General features: G+C 32.8%; 2 protein-coding genes across 4 annotated transcripts in view; both read right to left on the reverse strand.

Annotated features, from left to right (window-relative positions):
* The window catches only part of Arpp19 (cAMP regulated phosphoprotein 19), a 118,985-nt gene that overhangs the window by 29,472 nt on the left and 66,517 nt on the right, over positions 1-22,996 (reverse strand). The window lies entirely within an intron of this gene.
* Atosa (atos homolog A) overlaps positions 1-22,996 on the reverse strand; it is a 93,655-nt gene that overhangs the window by 2,712 nt on the left and 67,947 nt on the right. For 2 of the 3 annotated variants that reach the window (XM_026393388.2, XM_026393378.2), the window contains exons 7-12: positions 21,099-21,212; positions 17,626-17,705; positions 16,706-16,814; positions 9,084-9,242; positions 3,616-3,684; positions 1,060-1,259 (exon numbers count right to left, since the gene is read on the reverse strand). In XM_026393388.2, coding sequence (XP_026249173.2) covers positions 1,060-1,259; positions 3,616-3,684; positions 9,084-9,242; positions 16,706-16,814; positions 17,626-17,705; positions 21,099-21,212 — 731 coding nt within the window. The remainder of the gene's footprint in view (positions 1-1,059; positions 1,260-3,615; positions 3,685-9,083; positions 9,243-16,705; positions 16,815-17,625; positions 17,706-21,098; positions 21,213-22,996) is intronic. The other variant, XM_026393398.2, reaches the window with a different exon arrangement.

Below are 22,996 nucleotides of genomic sequence, written 5' to 3' on the forward strand. Positions count from 1 at the left end.
CCTAGAATTATGAGTTGGGTAATAAAAGTTATAAGAAATTTCTTTTTTCTTTCTTTCTTTCCTTTTTTTTTTTTTTGTATTTGGGGTTGAACTCAGACCCCAGCTTTTTTTTTTTTTTTTCCCTAAGACAGTCTTGCTAAGTTGCCCAGGCTAACCTCCAACTTGTGATTCTCCTGAGTTGTGCCCCACCAGGAAAATATATTTTTGATGGAATCATTAGAATATTCAACTCTTATGACAGCAAAGATTTTGTCACTCCTGTTTTCCTAGCATCTAGAAGTACTCCTGGTACACAAACAGGTGTCAAACAAGTGAATGAGTGAATTAAGTATAAGAACTTCCCTAACTAATACAGTAGCTTCTAGCCACATGTGGCTACTGAGCACCTGCAATGTGGCTAATTTACAAACTGAGTTGTGCTTTGAGTGTAAAATATATTCTTGATTCTAAGGATTTAGTAAAACAAAGGAATGTAAAATATCTCAATTTTTATATCAATTATATATTCAAATGATAACATTTGGATATGTTAGATTAAAAAATATATATATTAATTTTACCTGTTTCTTACTATTTTTTAATGTGGCTACTGAAAAATATAGAACTATATAAAAAGCTAATATTATATTTCTGTAGAACAGCACTGGTTTAAAAAATGTGTTTCACTGCCTCACATATATTTCAATTTTTCTTGACAAAATATTTCACATTTGGGCTGGGGCTGTAGCTCAGTGGTAGAGCACTTGCCTGGCATGTGTGAGGCACTGGGTTCAATCCTCAGTACCACATAAAAATAAATAAATAAATAAAAGGTATTGTGTCCACCTACAACTAAAATATTTTTTTAAAAAATTTCACGTTAAACAGCTATAAAATGAAAAGATCCTAATTTCAACAAGTAATAACTGCAGTGCTGTATGCCATGTACTTTCTACATCTTGATAATCTTCAAGAGTTCCCATGCTAAGCAAAGTCTAAGGAATACAATTAAAAAAAAAAAAGCTAAAAAAGTTTAGAAGTGTCTTAAAGTAACATTTTTATATAAATTTTAAACATTACCTCAAATGTATGAGGTAGCGTAATAACCGTTCTTCCGTATGTCGGATGTTCTCTTTATTAATACTTCTCTTCATGTCTTGTTTAACAGGTACAGAAAAAGTTCTTTGTCGTAGGAATGTCTGATGATTGGCTGGCATATCTCGCAAGTCATATATCACAACAAACATCTTCACCACAGTCTTATTAGGATTAAATAAGGTCTGAAGAAACAATATAAAAATTATTCTTTTAAAACAGTGATTTGTTGATATAATTCAGAATTATCATCCAATAATTAAATAGGCTTTTAAATAATAATTTAATCCCCATTGGATATAATTCAGTTTCAGGGACAAAAGTCATAAACTTTTGAAGTTTACAAAAAATAGTTAATGTTCTTTCAAAGGTTCAATTTAATTTTTTATTTCACAATAACATAAATTCCTGTAATAAAATTTTTAGTTACAAATTTCATATTAGTAATAAACATTATATAACTTATCCTTGTTCATATTTTCAGATAGTTCCACTAGCTTACGAAAAATATGCCCTTACTGGCTTAAAATATTATAATTCTTTTATTTCAAACTTAGCTTTTCTGTAGAGTATCAAAAGCAAAATTCACAAGGTGAAATTTTAATTTTTCTCACATTTTAATGGTGAGTAAATTGAATTTTTAAAATAAAACATACAAGTTCAATAAAACCAGAATTTTTGATATCTTAGGTATCTATAGTTATTGTAAAATTAAAAAGAAATGCTCAAAGGGGAGACTTTTCTATTTGAAAATTTTTTCATATTTAGAAAATAAAGCTCATTATAATTAGATCCAAAACAGGCTAAATAATACTTTATGTATTCACACTTGGACTCATTTCAAAATTTGCAGTGACACTAGGCATTTTTTTTTTTTTTTTTGCCTTAATGGGATTGAACCCAGGGCACTCTACCTCTGAGCTATATCCCCAGCCCTTTAAATTTAAAATTTTATTTTGAGACAGGATCTTGCTAAGTTGCCCAAGTTGGAGTCAAACTTGGAATCTTCCTGCCTTAGTCTCCTGAGTCACTGATTACAGGCATCAGTTACCGCCCCCAGCTAGGTTTTTTTTATCTTCAATATTATTATAGAAAACAATATGGATCCTTTGTGAAGACTGAAATTATTCAATTGGTACTTGACTATTAATAATTGAAAAGAATGTCATTTTTAAAAGTAATAGTTTTCAAACAAAACCCCAACTGCTGATCTGACTTTAACCAAATTACCAACACATCAATAGGTAACTTGGTGCCCATGCTTTCAGAAGCTCATCCGTGGCACTGGACATCACTCACTGAATCAAAATGAGAAATATATCAATATTATGATCCAAATTTTGCAATCTAGTGAGTCTTAAGATTAATGCTAATACATTTAACAACTATAAAATCTAGCAAGCCAGGAATTCAAACCATGATTATACATTATTAAACCAAGTAAGGAATGAAAGACATCCAAATTTCATCTCTAAAATTAACTACTAATGTTGGCCATCTCCAAAATAAAAGGTAAATATGTTGTCTCTGGGTTAATGATTCATTGTTATGACAGCTGACAGCCAGATTTCCAGTGACCCACACTTTCTCAGAGGCAAGTGAACAGAAGATTATTACTCCTTTAGTTTAAGAAATCCATTTCACATAAAATGACCCTGTAATATGTAGTGATTCTTTCTTAGAAAACACATATAATGCAAAGTACTATGTTTCATTCCTGTGAGATATGAAATCAACAAACATACAGAGTCCTTGCAAATTTGGAACAATGGTGATAAGTAACAGTGACAGAACACTGAATACATTGAGGCCAAAGGTCATAAAAAGCTCTTTTGGTCTATACCAAATCTTGAGTGCAAGGAACCAGCCTCCATTAAACATATTACTCTGCAAACTCCATAAAAGACTTGAGGGTTTGAAGGGGTATCCTGGATCAGGCTTGGAGATCAAACTCAACTGCACACTGGCCTTGAAATCACATTATGCTTCTGAGAACCCTAGACCAGAATAATAAAAAAACTGTTCTGGGCTAGACGGTCTCTTTCGAGCCAAAACATGATTAACACCCAGACTAAAGGAATGATGCTTTCTCTGCCCTGACATTTGCAGACTTAACATTTATTTCCACTTGGAGTGTTCATTTTATTAGATTGATCAATGTCATTACAGAAGGGAAAATATGATTTTATTTCCCAAGTTTTCCTGCCAAAACAATACAATATTTGGAGCCTCCTTTTAAATAGGTCAATCTCAATATGGCTTATCACATTAAATAGAAGGCAAAGGTAATGTTAAGTTCTAATTATTTGAAAATAGTTCTACTTAAGTTAAGCATTCACCTTGATTAGCTTATTAATGCTTTCCTTTTGGGGAGGTCCCCAAATGGGTCATTCCTGGGGCAGAGCACGGAAACTCCAAACAAAGCTGCAGCCCCACTGTTACTTACCAAAATTGTTGCAGCAGCAGTAGCAGGAGAAAGGGCTAAGTTCTATATGTATGTGAGAGAATGATTATTGCAATTGTAGGCTATAAAACACATACCACTTGTATTGTTCCTGAAGGAGGTACTCGATAACCCCTTTTACCAAGGGACTCTAAAGTAATCACACCCTTGAAATAAAAGAAGACAAATTGAGTACAAACTCATGCATATTTATATAAAAGACTAAAATAAAAATAACATATCATGTAATTGTTAATTTTCAGAATTCTATTTCTATGAAGAAATACTCAAATTGAATTAGCAGTGATACATTCTAAGAGTAATAAAACAGTGATGTTTCCACTCCTAAACAATTTTCTGTTCTTCTGAGGCTGCTGCAATAAATAATATATAACATCAATGGCCACTGTGCTGAAAATTTCCACTAAAGTATAAGATTAAGATGTTTCCTAAACAAAATGGAAGGATTATTCCCATGTATAGTGAAGAGTGGTCATGAAGAAGCAAACAATTTATTGATTTTAGGGCATGTAAAAAGTAATGAGTGTGGAAGGATCTAAGCCTTGGCCCAAAAATGAAGTAATTATTCTTTATTCAGGGAATTAAGTTACATATCTGGATTTCTGACTACAGACAAGGTAAAAAAATAAAATTAATAAAAAGGAAGAAGAAGAAAAAGAGCATAAGAGCGTTTGGGAGTCTGTGGTTCCTGAATGATAATCTACAGGAGAAAAGATGTTCAAGGCAAAAAGTAGAAAATGAAGGTTTAATCAGCAACCTTCAAGACTTTTTTCTACATAAAAGCTATAAAACTCCATTTTCTAAGGATTAAATATTTCTTGTTTCCAAGAATTAAATGTCATGTTGTATCTTAATAAAAGCAATTCCTTAAGATCAAATTAAGGAATCTAATAATTAAAATTGATTATAAATCAGAACACAATGGATTGAAGACCTAAGAGCTAAGATTTGAGTCAAGGATAAATACAGCTAAATTGGGTCATTTCATTAAAATAATCCAAAAGAAGGAGCTGGGGTTATAGCCTCGCACATGTGAGGCGCTGGGTTCCATCCTCAGCACCACAATAAATAAATAAACAAATAAATAAATAAAATAATCCAAAAGAGGATATCAGGAGACCTCTAGGTTAATCTGGTACTCAAAGAATGGTCCTCAAAATATCATCATCAGTATCACTAGTGAACTTGTTAGAAACACAGAATGACTTCTCAGATCTACCAAATCAAATCTGCATTTCAACAAAATTTCCCAGATAATACCTTATATGCATTACAATTTGAGAAGCACTGCTCTAGTATGTGGAATTGTTTTTCTAAGAAGCCCAAACAATGGGGGAAAATGCAAATTTAAGTAAGTTCAAATTGAATGTGTAAAAGCTTCTCAATAACCAGGGTAACCAAAGGACTATAGGTGGTGACTATGATGATTAATTCTTAGGTAGCTTTAAGTAATGAATGCTGATTTGTTCATTTTAACTATTATTGAGTAGTGGAGGTAGTTAAATAGAATTAATGCTCAACATTTCATCTTTCTATCATTATATATTGTACATGCCAACCTTATATAAAAGTAAATATAAAACAGAAATGACCCATTAGGTGACAACTCTTGGATTTGGAAGCTAGACTAGTGTTGGGAGATAAAAATGAGTGGGGAAAAAGGAGAAGGGAGGACCAGATTCTGACATATAAATACCTTAACTCCAAGTACATATTAATATTGGGAAATGGGTACTGAAAAGACATACATGAGTCTTGACAAATCCAATTTATCACAGTCACTAAAGTACAAAAACAGAATATCATCAGACTGCATCATCAACCAAAAACAGCAGTGATGCTTTAACAATTTCTCACTCTCTACATGTTTAGTGAGGTACTATGCATTCTACTTCTCATAAAAAATGCTATCACATATAATATCCCTCTTCTTTCTAGTTCAAGAAATAAAAAGTAAAATATACCCAAAATAACAGCTCCTTTTTTCCTCTTTTATGGTACTTGAGTCTGAACCCTTGGGCACTTTACAACAGAGCTATATCCCCAGACCTTTTTTTTTTTTTTTTTTCCCAATTTTAAGATAGGATCTTGTTAAATTGCTGAGGCTGTCCTCAAACTTCTGATTCTCCTGCCTCAGCCTCATGAGTTGCTAGACTATAGATGTGGGCCACTGCATTTGAAAATAATAATTACTTTTAACATTACATTGCTACATGGAATACATTAGTATTCTTCACCATTCTTCACTCCCCATAAACGCATAAGGGAAAACAGGTAAGGCAAAAACTACTAGTATTCCTATGCTTATTTCTTTTAATATATATAATTCTGATCGTTTTTAGAATAATAGTAAATAATCAATTTATAAAGAAAGACCACATATTTTTGAAAAAGTTTAGGGCAACAGTATTTTTTCAGTACTGGGGATTGAACCCATGGATATTTTGCCACTGAGCTATATTGCCCAAGCATTTTTCTTTTTCTTTAATTTTAATTTCAAGACAGGGTCTTGCTAAATTGCTGAGGCTGGCCTTGAACTTGTGATCCTCTTGCCTCTACTTCCAGAGTAGCTAGGTTACAGGCATGCTCCTCCATGCTCAGCCAGGGGGACACTTTTGTAGTTCAGTTGTAAAGAGCCCGCGGGTTCAATTCCCCCGTACAAAGAAAGGGGGGGGAGGGGGAAGAATAGTAAAGATAAGCTAACGCTAAATTTCAGTCAAAATCTTACATAAAACTTTCAAAACATGCAAAAATAAGTGGAAAACTGAGAGAGGTGTGCTTTGATTTGGTCAGATTTGAAAGGAAATCATACATGTCTCTGTCAATATAATAATGCAAGTAATATTCTAAATTGCCAATGGCACACCTATATTAGATATTTCTGCCTAGTTTCACCATACAATAGATTCTAAACAGCTAAGTGTTGTCATGTAGCACTTGGAGATTATTTTTACCACTGACTCCCAATTAGAGAGAGAGATTATATGGCTTTGAGTTAATCTTTAAGGAATTCTTTAATGAAAAGCCCTATATCAGCTCTATACCACAAAAAATTTCTATGTTAACATTTTACCTTTATGAGTCATTTATGTCTCAGTTCTGATGGTCTATGAGATGTATTATCTTTTTTTTTTTTTTTCCTTTTTTGACCCAGGGGCACTTTACCATTGAGCTGCACCCTGAGACCATTTTACCTTTCATTCTGATACAAAATAAAGTTGCTAAGTTGCCCAGGAAGGCATGGAAATTATGATCCTTGTGCCTCAGTCTCCTGAGTAGCTGGGATTACAGGCATGTACCACCATGCCCAGCTGATATATAAGACATAATCAGTCCTTTGAACTGACTAACCTACTAAAATATAAATAATATTCCCTGAAGAAAAACATTAATTTTATTAATTTACGGTAGGAAAGATTTGTGGTCTAAGGTCTGCAAGGGGCTCATTCCTAATAAGTAATGACCTAGGAAAAAAATACAGTAGATAGTTGATTAAAGATTATTATCAGAGAGAAGGAAGTCAGGGATTTGTAAAAGGATAACTTAATTCACTAACCTTATTTGTACCCTTCTTTATATCTATTAAAAATCTTCAATTATATGTATTTCTGCAATTAGATGTATTTCTGTACTTTCTGGAGACACAGTGACAAAAACCTTTTATCTACTACTAATCATTCATTTTTAATATATTAAACAAGGTCAAGGATTAATGCTATTTTGTTCTTTTTTTTTTTTTTTTTTTTTTTTGTACCAGGATTGAATCCAAGGGTGCTTAACAACAGTACCACAACCCCAGCCCTTCTTATTTTTTTATTTTGAGACAGGGTCTCCCAAGTTGCTCGTGTTCTTGCAAATTTTGCTAAGGCTGACTTTGAACTTGTAATCTTCCTGCCTCAGTCTCCTGAACCTCTGGGGTTACAGGTAGCACCTGGCAATGCTATTTTGCTTTTTAAAAGTATAGTTCAAATTATCTCTTGCTTATGAATTTTGCTCAAAGATATTTACTTAAGCTGATTTTTAGTCATTTCAGCCTTTTATCTTGTTTCTAAGCCATCCTAATGGCCATCAGGAATTCTATTTACTAATCATCTTATCTTTCTAGTTTCTATCACTATATACAGAATATGTAAAATGATGAGATTTCTTGATGTCCTGGTAAAGCAAAATGGACATCTTTCGAGCTAAATTTTATATTGTAAGCATTCCAGTATGAGAAGCATTCATTATGGTGCAAAACTTGCCTCAGTGGTACTTTCCATTTTATTTACTGTCCAAAATTAACAGCTATTTTCCCAGAATGAACATGGAAAAGTGTGTATATATCTTTCTATGGTAAATAAATAATAGGTGGTACATATGTGATAATTTGGCAGGTCTGTGAAGAGGGGACAGTGTCTCTCCTTTTGATCACAACTAATATTGTAAGTTCTAATGCGTTAAGACCTCCAAGAGTAAATATTATTGGGAAAAGAAAACAGAACTATGAGTTTTCTATTAAAGTATGAAACACTGATCAGATTCTTGGCTAAAAGGTTCTACCTTCAGAATGAAGTAAACCTAAGCAACTTTTCTTGAACAGTGTCAATAATAAGTCAGCTATATAAAAAGTATGACTTTCTTTCCTCTCTGTGGTTTCTCAATTATGTATAAGTTACTTTTTATAGCTTTTATTAATAATAAAAACATTATTACCAATGTTCTTGAAAACCTTAAAGGTGGGAGAGAGGAAGCAACTGGGCCAAATGGTAAGTTTAGAAAGTTCAAGTGGCTATACCAGAGATGTACAGTTCCACATCTATAGTAATTTACATTTCTCAAAGTAAGACTTAACATGAAAACCCTTTTGACTCATTTGACTCCATATTTTATATCATCACTGTAAACTTTTTACAGATTTCCACTGTTAGCCACTTCTCCCTCTTAGTATTTTAAAAAAAGGACTAATACACACTCCAGGATTCAGAATCCTTTATGAAGTAGAAGTTTACCCACAACCCACTGGAATAAGAAGTAGGAAAGACAAAATCAGAGGATTGAAGGCTCAAGACTGTGCTCTAATTCTCCTTAGCTCTCATGTTCTCCACTAAGACATTAGCATAAGTGAGAAATGGCTAGTATTTCACAGAACCCTAGGATTAGAAAAGAATAACCAAAGACAAGGCAAATAGGGGAAAGGGAAGTGAAAGGGCCTCACAGAGGCTTTAGGTCACCAGATCCTTACCTAAACTCTACTGAGATAAAGACCACACTGGAAGGCAATCCTTTTGGAAATAGAATACAGAGTAAGCACTTGAGAATTTGTGTAGAATTAACAAGATGAAACTGTAGTGTCACTAATCAATAAATCACACAGAACAGACGTTTAGCACCATTCTCAAATGTAAAAGAGGTTATCTGCTTTTTGAGGGTAGTTAGTATGAATTCAGCCTCTAATTTTTTCTTAGGAAATATTTTACACTTTAAAGTACTGCATTGAAACAATTAAAGGTATATGTTAAGTTTGTTGATAATGGCATAAAAAGACAATTTAAAATATACTTGCCATATAAGGAGAAGGAGCATTATCATCTGAAACACTGTAGAATGACACTTCAACTGGAAGAGTCAAATGTGTGGGGCAAAAAATACCACTTGCCCCTACCTCAGCAGTAAAGCCATCAACAATACCAAGAGGGTCTAAACGATAGTTCAACACAGATTCCTGGAAGACAAAATAATTTGGTAAAAAAATTAGAAAGGTTAGCATGCTAATTTCATTTTTTATTTAAAGAAATATATTACATTACCATTCATTCTAGCAGTAGAAAAGTGATTGCTATCCATGCCATGTTCTTTATCAGACTTGAAATGAGCCTCATCTCCCATCAATCTTCTACCATCCTATATAACTGGTTCTCCTCTCACTATTCCAACCAATGCTGAACTCCATTACTTATACCTAACTGTGTAATGTTATTTTTATATCTATAAGTAAAAAAATGTGCTCTATCAGAGAAGGTATTTATCTATTACATTGTTTATAGTACTAAGAAGAGAGGAGTGCTTGGAAACTTAAAAGATAACATGATGTGTTTTATCAAAAGATGAAGCCAAGCACTTAGAATTTTAATTGAGAAATATTGCTTCTTTTAAAAATAGTTTTTGTATTTTATTTTTTAATTTAAAGAACAGTAAGTGTGGGACTGGGGCTGTAGCTCAGTGGCAGAGTGCTTGCCTAGCATGTGTGAGGCACTGGGTTTGAGCCTTAGCACCACATGAAATAAATAAAATAAAAACATTATGTCTATCTACAACTACAAAAAAAACTTAAAAAAAAAAAGAACAGTAAGTGTGTTTTAGAAATAAACTTAAAATTACAGAAATATATCTCTTTCAAGCTTGGTTGCTAAAATAACTTAAAAAAAATAAGTTAGTGGTTATCTTTTCAGGTATATGAAACATTTTAAAACTTTCACAAGCTTTATTGAATATACATGCATTAACATATATATCAATGCATCATGATGTGTGATAAAATAATTATTTAATTATTTAAATAATTAATCCTGCAAATCCTCATGAATCCAACAGTCTATGTAGTCTAAATTGGAAACAGTTGACACATCAGAAATTCTAAAGTCTCAGGGTGGGGTTGTGGCTCAATAGCAGAGCATTTGCCTCACACAAGTGAGGCACTGGGTTCGATCCTCAGCACCACATAAAAATAAATAAAGAGAAATGCAAATCAAAATTACTTTAAGATATCATCTCACTCCAGTCATAATGGCAGCTATTATGAAGACAACAACAATAAGTATTGGCGAGGATATGGGGAAAAAGGTACACTCATACATTGCTGGTGTAGCCAATTTGGAAAGCAGTATGGAGATTCCTTGGAATTCTGGGAATGGAAACACCATTTGACCCAGCTATCCCTCTCCTCAGTCTGTACCCAAAGTACTAAAAACAACATAATGCAGGGACAGAGCCACATTAATGTTTACAGTAGCACAATTCACAATAGCTAAACTGTGGAGCCAATCTAGATGCCCTTCAGTGGATGAATGGATTAAAAATGGATTTTTTTACTCAGCAATAAAAGAGAATAAAATTATGGCATTTGCCGGTAAATGGATGGTGTTGGAGAAGATAATGCTAAGTGAAGTTAGCCAATCCCCAAAAAACAAATGCCGAATGTTTTCTCTGATATAAGGAGGCTGATTCATAGTGGGGTAGGGAGGGGGAGCATGGGAGGAATAGATGAATTTTAGATAGGGAAGAGGGGTGGGAGGGAAAGAGAGGGAGTAGGGGATTAGCAAGGATGGTGGAATGTGATAGACATCATCATCCAAAGTACATGTATGAAGATGCAAATTGGTGCTGTCATACTTTGTATACAAGCAGAGATATGAAAAATTGTGCTGTATATGTGTAATAAGAATTGTAATGCATTCTACTGTCATTTATTTTTTAAAAAGTACATAAAATAATGACATTGTGTCCATGTATAATTAAAAATATTTTTAAAAAAAAGAAAGAAAAGAAATTCTAAAGTCTCCTGGTCAAAAAGATAAGACTAACAGATCTGTGCCAAAACTGAATTTCTATATCTTCCTTCTGCTCTGTAATCAAACAATATCTTGTTGATTTTACCTCTCAGTTTCAAGGCCTCATCTCTTTTTTTCTGCTCCAGTACACTAGATCAGAACCTTACCACCTTTGCACTAAAATGCAACATCTTCTAGTCAGCCTTTCTGTATCTAGTGTACTACTACTCAAACTGTTGCACAGAGCCCCTGTGCTTCAGTTCCAACTGAAGGATGGGGTATTGGGGATTGACCTAGGGCTGTGCTCTACCAGTAATACAACCTCCAGCCCTGCCATGGTCTTTTATTAATTTTGCATGTGTACCTCTACATATTTAATTTTCTCTATCTGGAATTTCTTGTTATTCCCCACTACCCAAACAAATTTACTTGGCAAATTCCTACTCTTGTAACCAAGCTCAAGTGACAGTTCCTCATTAAAGCTGTCCCCAAAACCTTTAACAGAAATAGTAGATACACAAATACTGAGGAAACTTCTAATATAGTGCTAATTGCTTGGGATTTTAAATTATTTACATGTCTTTCTTCTTCAATAGTTGTTATAAAGCAGGAACTTTATCATTTAGCTTTGTATGACACAGTATGACACATAGTAGGTACTCAACAAATCCCTCTTTCTTTTATAAAAAAATATTTATTTTTTAGTTGTAGTTGGACACAATGCCTTTATTTATTTCTTTTTATATGGTGCTGAGGATCAAATCAAGGGCCTCTCACATGCTAGGCAAGTGCTTTACAAATGAGCCACAACCCCAGCCCCTTAATAAATGTTTCTTAAATAAGAAAACTATTCTAAAGATGGATAGAATTGTTATAGGAAGGGCACATATAAAAATGTTTATAGATAAAACAAATGACACATATTAGTTGCTAACTTTCTGGATAATTCAAATTTTGTGAATTTAATATACTAGCATACAGTACATTCCAGGTCCTACTTGGTACAATATGACAATGAAAAAAAATAAAAGACATACAGATTACCAACTAACAAAATTTTTCCTGCTTACAGATCACATGACTCTTTACACAGAAAACCCTAAAGAATCTTTATAAAAAACCTACAGAGATTAGTGAGTTGAGAAAGGCAATAGGTGATACACACACAAACACAGTTATATTTCAATATAATTAATTCAATATAATTAATTACCAAATTGAAATTAATTTTCTGGGGGGGGGGTACGGGGGATTGAACTCAGAGGCACTTGACCACTAAGCCACATCCCCAGCCCTATTCTTTATTTTTATTTATATACAGAGTCTCACTGAGTTGCTTAGCACTTCGCCATCATTGAGGCTGGCTTTGAACTTCAGGTCCTACTATCTCAGCCTCCTGAGCTACTGGGATTACAGGCATGCACCACTGTGCCTGGCCTTGAAATTAATTTTTAAGTATACTTTACAATATCTCTAGAAAACATTATACACTTAAGTATACATCTACAAAAAAGGTCCAAAATATGTAGGCTGAAAAATATAAAACACTGATTTAAAAAAATTCAAGACTATCTTATTTGGTATGGATTTCATGGATCAAAACATTTAATATTCTTAAGATGTCAGTATTCTCCATAATTGATCTATATCAATTCATCCTATACAAAAATCTCAGATGGCTGTTTAGTAGTAAAAGTTAAGCTCATTCTAAAATTTATATTAATAAAGGAACTAGAATAGTTAAAGCAATTATTATTAATATTATTATTTATTTTATTTATTTATTATTTTGGTACAAGGGATTGAACCCAGGGATGATTTACTACTGAGTTACATTCCCAGCCCTTTTTATTTCTTACTTTGAGATAAGGTCTCACAAAATTGATTAGGTCTTACTAAACATTGAGCCTGGCCTTGAACTTAAGACCCTTCTGCTTTGGCTTCTCAAGTCATCGAGATTACAGATGTGTGCCACCATGCCCAACTTAGTTAAAGCAATTTTGAGGAAAAAAAAAGTTAGGACTCATACATGTTTTCAAGATTGGAAAATTTGACATCCATATGCATAAAAATAGATTTTGACTACACACCTCATATGATCTACAAAATTCAATTCTAGATGAAAACATAAAAGAAAATCTATATGACCACAGGTTAGGGCACTGTTTTTCAAGCATTGGCAATATTTGGAGACATTTTTGGTTGCTACAATATGGGGGTGGTACTGGGATTAATCCAGTAGAGGCCAAAGATTCTGTCAAATATTCTACAGTGCTCAGACAAGCTCCCCCTAACAAAGAAATATTATGAATGCCAAAGTTAAATAGGCTTGGGCTAGGCAAAGATTGTTTTAGATACAGTAAAGGCAATATACAGTAAAAAATATTCATAAATTAGACAAACAAAATAAAAAATATTTTTCTCCTAAGATACTGTTACAAAAATAAGTGTAAAGCCACACTTCATACTTGAAGACAATACTTGGAAAACCTATGTGCTTACATGCAAATAAACACAGGAAAAGAGGGTCACCATGCTTAATCACTAGGGAAATAGAATTAAAACTACAATAATTATTATTTTTAAATTTTTTTTATTTTAAATATTTTTTAGTTGTTGATGGACCTTTATTTTTTTTTTTATTTATTTGTACGTGGTACTGAGAATTGAACCAAGTGCCTCATGCATGCTAGGCAAGTGCGCTACCACTGAGCCACAACCCCAGCCCAAACTACAATAAAAAGACTGACCAGTATAAACTTTGGGATAGATGTGGAAGCACTAAGACTCTTATATACTAATAGTGCTACTTAAAATGGTAAAACTTTCTGGAGCAGTGTGTACCTGTAATCCCAGCAACTCAGGAAGCTGAGGCAGGGGGCTATAAATTGGAGGCCAAGCTTGGTAACTAAGTAAGACCCTGTCTCAAAATAAAAAATAAAAAGGGCAGGGGGTGTAACTCAGCGGTAGAGTGGCTCTGGGTTTAATCCCCAATACTTAAAAAAAAAAAAAAAGACAAAAGTATAGTCACTTTGGAAAACAGTTTGTAAGTTTCTTAAAAAGTTATATACCTTTATATAAATATATAAAGGTATATAAATATATATATATATATACCTTTAATACTAACCAGATATTCCATTTCAAGGTAGTTACCCAAATGAAATGAAACCTTATGTTCACAAAAAATTTATTCACAAATATTCATAGCAGCTTTATTTGTAATACGTAAAAACCTAATACAACCCAATTTCCAGAATTAGGTAAATGAATTAATGAACTGTAATCCATACAATGGCAATACAAAGGAATGAACTCTTTTAAAGTTAGGACAACAGGGATAATCTCAAAATAATGGTGTATAAAAGAAGACTCCAAACCTTTTCCCAAGAGTAAATATGGTATGACTCCATTTATAAACAATTCTAGAAAAATACAAGCTATTTTATTGTGACAGAGGGTACTTTATTTTCAACTTCTCTATAAATTTAAATAATATTCTCTATTTTAATAGGATTTTTTAGATCATAGGTTTTAAATAAATTTTAAATAAAAGTTAATGACCTATTCTTAAAATTTTATTAGAAAAGATTTATCTTATTATATATTATAATAGGATTTTTGAGATCAAATGGTTAAAATTTTAAGATTAAATGGTTTTTTAGATTAAATAGTTCTTGTATGGGAAAAACAATTCATTTTCAGTGGTTGTTGGTATTATGGTGAACTGAACTGATGGAAGAAGATAATCACATGACAGATGAGTTGAATGAATATAATGAGGTTTTGCAATAGAAAACTCTTAATGGTAGCAAGAAAGGTGACTAATTAGAAAAAGAATAAAGGACACCCCTGTATTTGGGTGTTATTCTGGGTCAATGTGTTCACAGACTCCATTTAAGGCCTCACATATAATGTGAAAATACCCAAATTCCCCTCAACAACATTACAGGAATTAAGATTTTGTCCTGCTTCATAAAACAAGACCAATATGAAAGTTAAGAATTCAAGACTATTCTCCAATACACCTTTCTTGACATAGAGTATCTAATTCACTAAGTAAATATCTTCTCTAACTAACTTACTGAATAGAGTATCAATTTTATTGTAAAGAGAACACATATGGGTTAGACAGTCTCAATACTTCCCTGTATTTTGTCCCTTGAGTCACATGAACAAAATGTATGCATATTTACATAAGTAGAACCCTCTGAAAACAACAATGTATAGATCTTTTAACCATCTTCCCTGTTCTAAAGTTTTTATATATCAGACTGCTTTCTACTCCCTCATAAACATTTTTGTCTTATAAAGGTTGAAGAGCACCTGACTTTCACAATGGTCTAAGCAATCTTAACTCTAAGACAAAGAGGAATAGAGTTCAGCATCTCTGGACTAATTGTTTGAAAGTGACATGGAAAATAGATAATTTAACACAAAAATATCTTTTTAAAAAATTTCCACTAAAACTTTGAAAAATAGTCTCAAAATTAAAATAATTATAAAGCACAATGGTCACAAAATGTACCACAACTCTGGTAAAGCTATTTATTTTAATTAAAAATACAAAATAGAAATTATTTTTCCCTAAAAAATTCACCAATTAAAATCACTTTTAAAATGGCATTTTCAAGTTCATGTTTAATGTTTAGGTGATTTCTAATTAAAGGCAGAAAGCCAGGCTTTGTGGCATACCTAGCTACTTGGGAGGCTAAGACAGGAGCCAGCTTTGGCAACTCAGCAAGACTTTGAAAGGTTGAAGATGTAGCTCAGTGGCACTGTACTTGCCTAGCATACCTTGGGTTTAATCCTCAAAACTGAAGACAAAAACAAAACAAAACAAAACAAAAAAACCCCAATCCATGAATAGATAAACTCATGATATTATGACATACTTGATCCCAAGTTGAAATATTCACATTACATAAGGAAGTAAATATATTAGAAATCTTTAGCCTTTTGATCTTTTAAAAATTCTATTATTTTATAATTAAAAAATAGATTTATATTTACAGAAAAGTTACAAATAAAGTACAGAGAACCATTTGATTTTGTTAATTAATCTCCTTGATCATAAAGGGGCTGTTATCAGCCATCATCACATTTCCTGGGGTTGAGGTTATAGCTCAGTTGGTAGAGTACCTGCCTTGCATGCACAAGGCCCTGGTACCACAAACAAAAAAAGAATAAACATTTCCTGGGTAGCAGAACCTTTTTTTTGAACAGGATCTCACTATGTTGCCCAGGCTGGTCAAATGATCCTCCTGCCTCAGCCTCCTGGATTGCTGGATCAACAGGCATGTTACACCATGCCTGGCTAACAAAGCCACATTTTCAGAGAAGATGTGGTAAAGTCTCTCCTCTTGGCTAAAGTAACAGACACCTCTGTTTAACCTGATTTCACCAAAAGTCCTTTTCCTCCTCTACCAGTTACCCAATTCTAAGATGTCACTGTAGACAATTCTTCCAACTTCTTTTCTCACGAAAACAAAACAGAATTAAAAAGGTGACTTCAAGGTTTTAGAAAAATATAGCTAATTTTTTTTTCCTTTTTGTTAAGAAAGTTAAAAAAATAAATGCTATCCTGGACCCAAGTTTAAAAAACTTCAACTCTTAAAATAGTTTCAAAACACATTACCTCAAAATTTCCTAGAAGACTAAGACTTGTTATAGGTGGAGCACTAGAACTCAAAAAAGGTTTTTCATGAATATCTGGATCATCTTCAATGTTTAAACATGGCCGAGTACTAAACAAAAAACAAATCAATAAAAGAATACATTAAAAACAATCTTTTCTAATTTACTTTTTACAAAATTAAATTAGGAGAATCTGAACAATTTTACTCAAACCACCATAATAATAAAATTAATGTCATCAAATTTTAAAACATAAAATTTATAGTTTAAAATTTCAGATTAGATTTCCTGTTATAATATTTAATATTATGCAGAATATCCATATATCTGATAAAGGATGGAGATATGTATATGTATCTCAATCATGCTAAAGGTTTCCAGGTGGAATTTATGACATATCATATAGTGGCAGCTACCAGAAATATTAAATAATTCAGATTTCTATATCAATCTTCATTTTTAGCTGAAAATAAAAATACAAAGGCAAAATTATGTGACCAAAGGATATAATCAGAATGCTGTGGATGTAGGTCAGTGTTAGAGCATTTGCTGAGAGAGAGAGAGAGAGAAAAGAAAAGAATAGAAAAGAATAGAATAGAATAGAGTAGACTAGAATCTGAATATTACTTGCCAACATGGAAAAAACTGCTAAGGCTTTCTTTTTTGCAAAGGAATAAAAAGTAGAGTTTAATGATCAGAGATATATAAATGTAGCTAAATGTTAAAATCTCTGTGCTTATTATGACTGTTGCTACTCATTGTCTCAATTTCCTTCTGATTTATCCTTAATAACTGTGTATGAATAGTATTATATTGAAAATAAGATTTCTATTACAATTTGACCTTTACACTTAATATTATTTATTGTGCAAGATCAGAATTGTGTGAAATTCTGTTTCATGTACACAAAGAAATAAATACCTTCTAGATGATAAGCTTTTCAGATGCAATAATGAAGAATCCAGATCAAAGCAACCCGATTGTGTCTTTCTTTGAGGAACCTAAGGTCAAAATAATCATTTGTAATATCAAAAGACTAATTTTTTCTTGAATTGAGAAAATGACTTTCAAATGAAAGCTACACTTATCTTTAAAATAATAAGATTTATATCATACCAGTTTACTTCAAATAATATTATTTACTACATATTCTTCTTTGCCCATCCCAATCACTATAACATTCCCAAGTAGTCTAAAGCTTTACAGAAAATAGGTTTGGAAAATACCACCATGGATTTCCAAACACTGTGTATACCAGATTACAGTGACAAACCACCACTTACTCAAAACATCCTAAAAATAAAATACCCAGATATAAATTTATTTTGTGAGAAGGTATCAGAGATTGTATCAGGGATTGAACTCAGGGGCACTCAACTACTGAGCCACATTCCCAGCCCTATTTTGTATTTTATTTAGAAACAGGGTCTCACTGAGTTGCTTAAGTCTCGCTTTTGCTGAGGCTGGCTTTGAACTTGAGATCCTCCTGTCTCAGCCTCCCATGCAGCTGGGATTACAGGTGTGCACTACCTCACCTGGCTCCAGATATAAATGAAGGATAAAATATACAACATGAAAATTAGATTTGATGGGCTGAGGTTGTGGCTCAGTGGTAGAGCACTCGCCTAGCATGTGTGAGGCCCTGGGTTCAATCCTCAGCAACACAGAAAATAAATAAATAAAATAAAGATGATATTGTGTCCAACTAAAAAATAAATATTAAAAAAAGTTAGATTTGAGGGCTGGGGTTGTGGCTCAGTGGTAGAGCACTTGCCTCACACATGAGAGACCCTGGGTTCGATCCTCAGCACCACATAAAAATAAATAAACAAAATAAAGGTATTGTGCCAATGCATAACTAAAAAAATATTTATTTATTTATTTATTTTTAAAAATTTTATTCTTTTTTTAGTTGTAGATGGACACAATATCTTTATTTTATTTTTATGTGGTGCTAAGGATCGAACCCAGGCTGGGCCTCACATGTGCTAGGCGAGCGATCTACCACTGAGCCACAACCCTAGCCCTAAAAAAATATTTAAAAAAAAAAAAAAGTTAGATTTGATTCTTGAATATTAAACGTGTAAAGTATCTGATTTACTGGTCCAATTGGCATTAAAATATCTACACATTAAAATTTTTCAGAGTGGTACAAGGGTACCATGCTATTTATTTTAGTTAGAACTTATTTGTAAAATTTTCAATCTAAACTCTCATGATTTCTGGAATGTTCTCTATCTTCATTTCTTCTAATATTGGGTTTATTATTTAATCTAGTCTTTCTTTTAGAACATCTGCTAGACTTATATTGAACACATCAATCTACCTTCTGTGGCTCTTTAGATTTTATCATTTATTTCCCTTTTTGTACTTCCTTCTAGGTGCTATGTATGTACTCAGTTGCTAAATTTCTATTCAGCTAATCTATTATTTTATCCATCCAAATACAATATTTTTTATATCTATAATTTCTATTTAGTTATTTTTTAAAAGCATGTGTTCTTTCATCTTAATTCCCTATCTTTGCCTTCATTTAGCACTTAGAGCATTTAAACAGAATTATTTTAAATTCCCTTTCAGGCTACTCTGGTGACAGGGTTCCTATTATGTGAATTCTTACGTTTCTTGTTCCTACTAATGAATTTTTAAAGGTGCTTTGTAATTTTTTCCTCTCTGAGATCATTATCAACAAGAGGTAATTTTTTTAAAGAAAATCAGTCCTTAGTGCCCTATAGATGTAGGATGGTTTGCTTCCTCCACTGGTTCACAATTTGGATTTCATGGATTCAAATTTAGTTTTTATGGCTATTTCTTAGCTAGACGTGTCTAAATATCATTGTGGGGTTTTTGAATTTATGCTACCTATAAGTGCTTTAGGTTTTAGGTCTAATTTCTTCTGGGGGTTTCTTTTCCTCACTTACTCCACATATCCTTGGAATATTTTGAGTAAAGAGGTGAATTAAAATTTTTTTCTCATTTAATAGAAAGCCAGGCCTTCCCTGGCTTTAATGAAGAGTTTAGTTTTTTCCAGCTGTGACTGATGCAGACTTGCATCCTTGACTCCTAGCCTAGTAGGAGCATTATACCATACCTTCACTCTGCATTAGATTCAGATTTCCCAGAGGACTACAATTTTCCCCAAGTTAGTACTTGGGGACTTATTTTTCTTATTCTTATACATTATGTATTTAGAAATTGTTGTATTTTATCCAAGACTTCTATGTTTGAAAGGAAGAAGAGTTTTCCTGTATTTATCTCAGTCCAACATATTGACCAAAGTCTTGTCTTACCTCATGTTTAACTGAGATGGCAGCCATATCAACTAATTACAGAGTACTTACTGTGTACCAAGAATCATTCTAATTATCATCATAATACTAAGAGAGGAAAACCTGAAGGTCTCAGAGATTTTTTTCTTACCTAATGTTACAAAGCTATGGTGAAGTCATTGTGACTCCAAGGAGATGTTTTAAACTGTTGCACTCAAATCTATAAACCTATTTGTAAACACAGAGTAGGGATATTTATATGTCTCACAATAAGACAACTAAATTCATGAGTTTAAAATCAAAGACAGGTATCAATTTATTTTTTATTTTTATTTTTTTAAGAGAGAGAGTGAGAGAGAGAGAATTTTTAATATATATATATATATATATACATACATACATACATATTTTAAGTTTTCGGCAGACACAACATCTTTGTACGTGGTGCTGAGGATTGAACCCGGGCCGCACGCATGCCAGGCAAGCGCGCTATCGCCTGAGCCGTATCCCCAGACCCGACAGGTATCAATTTAGTTCCCAGATGAACACATTCATCAATATCAGTACTTACTGAGATATAATAACTTTTTTTTGGTACTGGCAATTGAACCCAGAGGTGATTTACATTCTCAGCCCTTTTTATTATTTTTTTAAATTTTGAGACAGGGTTTCTCTAAGTTGCTGAGGACCTCACTAAATTGAGGCTGACCTCAAACTTGCAGTTATCCTACCTCAGCTTCCTGAGTCACCAAGATTATAGGCACCACACCCAGCTACAAAGGCTATTATATAAAGTCCCCTAGACATGAGTTTTTTTTTGGCATTAATAACAATAAAAATATTGTTATTTTATGAAAATTTTAAAGAATTTTATGAAAAATTTTAATTCTAATACAATAAATATAATTTTTATTTATTTTTAGTGTTTTCCCCCCATATTATCACCTGGGTGTTATTGTGCTATCAAATAATAAAACGTTTTACAACTGAAAATTTATTTCAAAAGCACTTAAATTTTTTTACAAGTTAAAATTTGAATGTAACTCTTGCAAATATTTTAAATATTTGTAGGTTTTCAGAATGAGATAAGATTAAAAAAAAAAAAAAAAAAAAAAAAGCACTTACAGGACTTGAAAGAAGAGGCAATCCAGTTCGAGGATGAAAGGCTCTGGTTGAGGTTCCATCCAAGGAATGGAAATTATGTTTTCGCCAGACACTTGAATGTTTCAGTGTGGTCCTCTGTTAAGAAAATAGATTTTTTTTTTTTTTTAGTTGTCCTGGGGATTGATCCCCAGGGACTTTCTACTACTGAATGTCATCTCTAGTCCTTTTTATTTTTTTATTTTGAGACAGGGTCTTGCTAAATGTCTAGGCTGGTCTTGAGCTTGTGATCCTGCTGGGATTACAAGTATGTGCCACAGCACCTGGCTAAGAATTAGAATTTAATGGTATATTTAAATACCATTTAAAGAACTTGTGTAGCTTTTTGGTTTTTAGATTCATTCTTAATGCATTTGAGGTTTATATCCCTGGTGCTGAAGCTGATAATGTATCTCTATTTTGTCTACACACACACACACACATTCTAATTAGAAAACAATGCCTAAGATATTTTAATACACTGAATACACACAAATATTCTAAAGTATGCCCCAACATAATTGCCTTCTTAACATGTTAACTCAGAATCTAGCATCTAGTAAGCTAATATTTATTTTAATTTGTAAAAATACAATGATTCACAGGTGGAAAAACTTAGTACAATATTCTAAAGCAAAATTTTGTTAAGTATTGTTTTCAGAGGATTTAATTTGGTGATACAGAAACATATGAAATATTACTAATTTAAAAATGCAGCAGCTCAGGAGGTTGAGGCAGGAGGATTGCAAGGTCAAGGCCAGACTCAGCAATGAAGGGATACCTGGTCTCAAAACAAAAAATAAAAAAGGACTGGGGATGTGGTTCAGTGGTAAAGTGCTTCTGGGTTCAATCCCAGGTACCAAATAAATAAATAAGCAGTCATAGCACTATGGTTTTGATGTTAGTCAAAAAAGAAGTAAACCATATGTGGTAGCATATGCTTGTAATCCCAGCTCCTCAGTAGCTGGGGCAGGAGGATCACTTAAATCCAGGAGTTTGACGTCAATCTAGGCAATGAAGTAAGCTAATCTTAAAAAATTAGGAAAATGTACGTAAAGATCAAAATTTCATAAAGAGCACATGAATAAAAATTAGGGGGAAAAACGATTAATTTAGATCCTGGTGCTACCAAGTACTAGCTCTGAGACCTTGAATAAATTACTTTAATCTCTGGCCTATAGTTCTCATCTACAAACTGTAGTAAAAGCACCTAACCTTACAGGCTAGTGAAAAGATTCAGTAAATTAACATGTAAAATACGCAGATGAGAATGCTTGAGTACACAGTAAACAGCAAATGATTATATTTAAAAGAAGCACATGAAAAAAAATGATTACAGATTAAGCTTCTCTATTAGGCATCACAAAGAATAAAAAATGATGGAGTCTTGTTATGCTGCCCAGGCTGTAACTTGGGATCTTCCTGCCTCCACCTCCCAAATAGCTGGGATTACAGGTGTTCACTGCTGGGCCCAGCAAAAACACTAATATTTTGAAGGCCAGAGAAGGTTTCTGTGACAATTGTAGTTTTATGGAATGTATTTTATTTAGGTAGAACATTACAGATTTATGAATTATTTTTAAATCTATTATTCAATCATTAATGCAACTCTGAGAGAGGCAAAAGACATTTAGCCTTCTTGTAAACTGACATGAGGTTTTTAGAAGTTATTTGATTTATTTGGTATAACTCAAGGACTAAACTGTGAAGCCCAAACTACAACTAGATGTTTTGACTAATAGCTTAGTGATTCTCCTAGAGACATGCCTAAAACTATTAACTGGGGTGGGGCATAAATATCTGGCAAACAGTATGTACTATGTCAGAGTAGCTGACAAAAAAATCAAGCTAATGTGAGTTTCTTTTCAATTCCTGTTTATCTC

Source organism: Urocitellus parryii, chromosome 6, assembly GCF_045843805.1.
Source record: "Urocitellus parryii isolate mUroPar1 chromosome 6, mUroPar1.hap1, whole genome shotgun sequence".
NCBI classification, from domain to species: Eukaryota; Metazoa; Chordata; class Mammalia; order Rodentia; family Sciuridae; genus Urocitellus; species Urocitellus parryii.